The 5,134-nt window shown below is 34.7% G+C and overlaps 1 protein-coding gene and 1 long non-coding RNA gene across 2 annotated transcripts; both read left to right on the top strand.

Annotated features, from left to right (window-relative positions):
- LOC107640986 lies at positions 2,134-3,088 on the top strand. Its single transcript, XM_021123912.1, has 3 exons — positions 2,134-2,398; positions 2,456-2,994; positions 3,080-3,088. The coding sequence occupies exons 1-3, from the start codon at positions 2,134-2,136 to the stop codon at positions 3,086-3,088; spliced, it is 813 nt and encodes a 270-aa protein (XP_020979571.1).
- Positions 3,257-4,298, top strand: LOC110262987. Its single transcript, XR_002347999.1, has 3 exons — positions 3,257-3,415; positions 3,519-3,965; positions 4,049-4,298. It is a non-coding gene; the product is annotated as an uncharacterized LOC110262987 (long non-coding RNA).

Genomic DNA, 5,134 nt, shown 5'->3' with positions numbered 1-5,134 from the left:
GATGTGAACTGTTAAATTTCTGTGAACTTAGACCTCGGCTTAATTTTCTGTGAACTGAACTGAACTTAGACCTCTGCTCATGTTCTCTTTCTCTTTGTCCTCAATGTGAACTTAACTTAGACCTCGGCTTAATTTTCTGTGAACTTCATTTGTGAACTGTTCAATTTCTGTGAACTTGCTCTGTGCTGATTTCAGTGCTCATCTTCTTCCTTCTTCGTTCCTCTGCTCAATTTCTGTTTGACTGTTTGTTGGTTAGCAATTAGCATAAGAAATTAATAATCTGAAAAGTAAGTGGCTGTGTTTGGTCAATTTGTGTTTGGTCCTCGGCTCAATTTCTGTTTGCTGCTGAGCATAAGAAATAAAAAATCTGAATGTTAAGCTGGCTGGTCTTCTATTTTGCAGCTCAACTTCCTCTGTGAACTGAACTTAGATTTCTGTTTAATTTTCTGGAACTTCATCTGTGAACTGTTCAATTTCTGTGAACTTGCTCTGTGCTGATTTCAGTGCTCATCTTCTTCCTTCTTCGTTCCTCTGCTCAATTTCTGTTTGACTGTTTGTTGGTTAGCAATTAGCATAAGAAATTAATAATCTGAAAAGTAAGTGGCTGTGTTTGGTCAATTTGTGTTTGGTCCTCGGCTCAATTTCTGTTTGCTGCTGAGCATAAGAAATAAAAAATCTGAATGTTAAGCTGGCTGGTCTTCTATTTTGCAGCTCAACTTCCTCTGTGAACTGAACTTAGATTTCTGTTTAATTTTCTGGAACTTCATCTGTGAACTGTTCAATTTCTGTGAACTTGCTCTGTGCTGATTTCAGTGCTCATCTTCTTCCTTCTTCGTTCCTCTGCTCAATTTCTGTTTGACTGTTTGTTGGTTAGCAATTAGCATAAGAAATTAATAATCTGAAAAGTAAGTGGCTGTGTTTGGTCAATTTGTGTTTGGTCCTCGGCTCAATTTCTGTTTGCTGCTGAGCATAAGAAATAAAAAATCTGAATGTTAAGCTGGCTGGTCTTCTATTTTGCAGCTCAACTTCCTCTGTGAACTGAACTTAGATTTCTGTTTAATTTTCTGGAACTTCATCTGTGAACTGTTCAATTTCTGTGAACTTGCTCTGTGCTGATTTCAGTGCTCATCTTCTTCCTTCTTCGTTCCTCTGCTCAATTTCTGTTTGACTGTTTGTTGGTTAGCAATTAGCATAAGAAATTAATAATCTGAAAAGTAAGTGGCTGTGTTTGGTCAATTTGTGTTTGGTCCTCGGCTCAATTTCTGTTTGCTGCTGAGCATAAGAAATAAAAAATCTGAATGTTAAGCTGGCTGGTCTTCTATTTTGCAGCTCAACTTCCTCTGTGAACTGAACTTAGATTTCTGTTTAATTTTCTGGAACTTCATCTGTGAACTGTTCAATTTCTGTGAACTTGCTCTGTGAACTTGCTCTGTGAACTGTTCAATTTCTGGAACTCCATCTGTGAACTATTCAATTTCTATGTATGTTCATTGTGTTGTGTTGTGGTGTGTTGTGTTGTTTAATTTCATACATGTTCTATTAATTTCAGTTATGGAAGATAGTATTAATCAAGAAGCAACTGATGATAACAATGCTTCTGTGAATAATAACATGCCTGCCAATACTCCTATTCCGAATGATGCTGCTAATCCTAATTCCCGTAGTGCTAACGATAGTCAGTCACAAGGTTCTTCTAACCTTAGGGGAAAAACAGATTTAGCTTGGAAATATGTTGCTCTACAACACGTGAATGGAAAATCACAATATCAATGTTTATTTTGTCTACAAGTTTTCAATGGAGGTGGAATTCACAGGATGAAGAAACATCTAGTAAAGATTACTGGAGACGTGAAAAAATGTCCTAAAGTTCCATATGATGTGGAAAAACAGATGGAAAGTTTGTTGAAAGATATTCAGGCCAGCAAAAAGAAAAGAAAAGTAAGTTTTGGTGAAGAGGGTGGTGATGAGGTAGAGGATGCAATTGATGAGGCAATAGCTCAAGAAGAATAGGAACAGCAGCGTACCTCGAGTCAGCAAGGAGTTGGAGGCGATCCAAAGAAAAAAGCCAAAGTCATTCCTCCTATGTTTGCACCAAGAACAACTCCAGGAGCTCAACCAAGTATTAAAAGTGTTATGCAAAACAAAGAGGCGATACACGAGGTTGATAAACGATTTGCTCGGTGGCTTTTGGATTGTAAAATTCCATTTAATGCTGTGATGTCGCCATATTTCCAAGATATGTTGGATGGTGTTGCTGGTATTGGACCTGGTTACAAGGGGCCTTCTTATGATAAGTTAAGGGTTCATTTGTTGGCTGATCTTAAAAGAGAAAGTCAAATGCTAGTTGATAGTTATAGGAGTGCATGGAAGGAAACTGGATGTACCCTCATGGCTGATGGTTAGACAGATCAAAGACAAAGAACGTTAATCAATTTCTTGGTGTATTGTTCTAAAGGTTTGTGCTTTGTGAAATCAGTAGATGCTTCCAGTATGGTAAAAAATGCTTCACACTTGTGTACTTTGTTTTCTGAGGTGATTGAATGGATTGGCCCAAATAATATTGTGCATGTTGTGACTGACAATGTGGCCAATTATGTTGCTGCTGGTAGGCTTATCAATAGAAAATATGATAATATCTATTGGTCACCATGTGCTGCTCATTGCCTTAATCTTATTTTAAAAGATATAAGCAGCATGGCGCATATTTCTAACCTTGCAACTCGTGCTTCAAAGATCACAGTATTTGTGTACAATCGTACGGTTTTCTTATCTTGGCTAAGACAAAGACCTCATTGGAGAGAAATTGTACGTCCTGGTGCAACCCGGTTTGCAATTGTGTTTATTACATTGAAGAGCATCTTTGACCGTAAAAAGGAGTTGCAACAATTGGTTGTAGATTTAATTTTCACTGATCACAAATTAGAAAGGAGTGCTACTAGTAGAGCTGTGAGTGCTATTATTCTAGACGCCAAATTTTGGGACGATTGCTTTACTGTATGTAAACTTGTGGGCCCTCTGATTTACTTGCTAAGGGTTGTTGATGCTGATGACCCCCCATCTTTGGGATATGTTTATGAAGGAATGCTAAGGGCAGAAGATGCAATTAAGGAGATTTTTAGGCAATCCAAGACTGCATATCAGCCGTACATAGATATTATCAACTCAAGATGGGACAAGCATTTGAAGAAAGATCTTCATGCGGCAGCTTACTTCCTAAATCCTAAATTCTTTTATAATGAAAATTATAAAGAAGCACCTGATGTTATGCGAGGTTTGCTTGATCTTGTTACCTTGTATTGTAAGTGTAACAATTTGGATTCAGTTCAGGCAATGAAAGAAATACATTTATATAGAGATCGGAAGGAAAGTTTTGATAGACAAGAAGTTATTCCAGCTGCATCTGAACTTAAGCCTGGTAAGAATATGGTTGAATATTTGTTTAATCAATAGTAACTTGTTTTGAGCTCCTATGTTCTTAATTAATATCTTATAATATGTTATGGTTTTATAATTGGTAGATGAATGGTGGAGGTTATTCGGAGGCTCTGCTCCATGTCTACAAAAGATAGTTGTTCGCATTCTTAGCCAAGCATCTGCTTCTTCTGGGTGTGAGAGAAATTGGAGCCTTTTTGACCAGATTCATACAAAAAGAAGAAATAGATTGGAGCATGATAGACTGAATGACATTGTTTATGTTACCTATAATTTGCGTCTTAAATCCAGGTAATATATGTTACATGAAATACTATATTGTTTCATTTGTAATCTTTATCATAATAAATTTGTAAATTATTAAATCTCCATATATTGTATTTAACTTTTTAGGAAGGAAAAGGAAAAAAGAAAGCAAAAGACACAGCATGATCCAATTGATTATGAAAGTATCAGTCAAGTTGACTTCTGGGTGACTGAAGAGGTTGTAGAGAAAGAGCCTGATCTTCCTAGTAATGTGGATGACTTATTGCGTGAGTATATTATATTTAGTTTCTAATGATTTATTAGAATGTTGTTAGTTTATAATATAATGATAACATTTCTATTTTATTAGGTGAAATTGATGCTGATTTATATCAAAGTGGCGGTGGTAGTAGTGGTCTTTATGCTGCATCTCTTTCTTCTGCTGATCAGGGTGGGAATGAAGGTGAAGATCATCCCACCGAAGCAGATTTGCAACAAGTTCTTGCGGATTTTGATTATTGATAAACCATGATGTTGGGATTTAATATTTAGATATGCTTTTATTACTATTTAACTTTTGAGTTTGGATTTTGATAAGATCATATGTATTTGGTTGATGATATTTGATGTAGTGTTTTAAATTTCGAAGATATTTTAAGATTTATATCAGACTATAATTATATTTTAGGATGTGTATTTATAATTTATTTATTATTCTACTCTAAAACGGTTTTTTCGGTTGAACCACCGGTTGAACCGGTTAGACCAGTAAACCAATAAATCAGTAACTAGAGCGGTTTGATGACCGGTCCGGTTTTCTGAACCTTGCTTTTCAATCATCTCAAAAGCTTTCTTTTTTACTATAAGAAAATATTCAATAAATTTTAACTTATGATAACAAATAACAAATTTGGAAATAATAGTACTCGTAAAATTTGATAATAAATCTGACAAAAATTAATTAAAAACCCCACCTTTTCTAAGTTAATTAATTTCTCCAACCTAAAATCTTAATTCTCACTCTCTCTCTCCTTATTCTCACTAAAAAACACAATACTCATCACAATCTCAAACTTCCGATTTTAAGCACCAAAACAAACACACTTTTTCATTAATAACTTCACTCTTTTTTTTTTTATCTAAAATGAATCGAGTTGAATTTTTATTTTAAATAAAAAATGAGATAATTTAAATCTGATGTTTATGATCGTCTTTTAATTTTGTGATTTTTTGGGTGCATTTTTTTTTTGTTTGCAATTTTCTGAAAAAAAAAAACAAAAACAAAAAAAAACTAGAATCTAATGAGAGGCATTGAGTTCGGATTGGATCTTGAATTTTCCTACATTATTCAATTCATTCTAACTTGATCCATTATCCATATATACCTCTAATCTTAGCAACAAATCGAACACATTATTTAAGTATTGTGCTCATTATATTTGTGTGTGAGTTGTTT

This window comes from Arachis ipaensis, chromosome B05 (genome assembly GCF_000816755.2).
Source record: "Arachis ipaensis cultivar K30076 chromosome B05, Araip1.1, whole genome shotgun sequence".
Classification (NCBI taxonomy): domain Eukaryota; kingdom Viridiplantae; phylum Streptophyta; class Magnoliopsida; order Fabales; family Fabaceae; genus Arachis; species Arachis ipaensis.
The sequence above is the reverse complement of the archived record's forward strand: the minus strand, read 5'-3'. Positions and strand labels throughout refer to the sequence as shown.

What these genes read in the sequence shown, in the direction of transcription:
- LOC107640986 (XM_021123912.1), top strand. Translation starts at nt 2,134, where the DNA reads ATGCAAAACAAAGAGGCGATACACGAGGTTGATAAACGATTTGCTCGG. An exon ending in ATGTACCCTCATGGCTGATG is followed by an intron (nt 2,399 to 2,455) that starts GTTAGACAGATC and finishes ATTGTTCTAAAG; the next exon opens with GTTTGTGCTTTGTGAAATCA.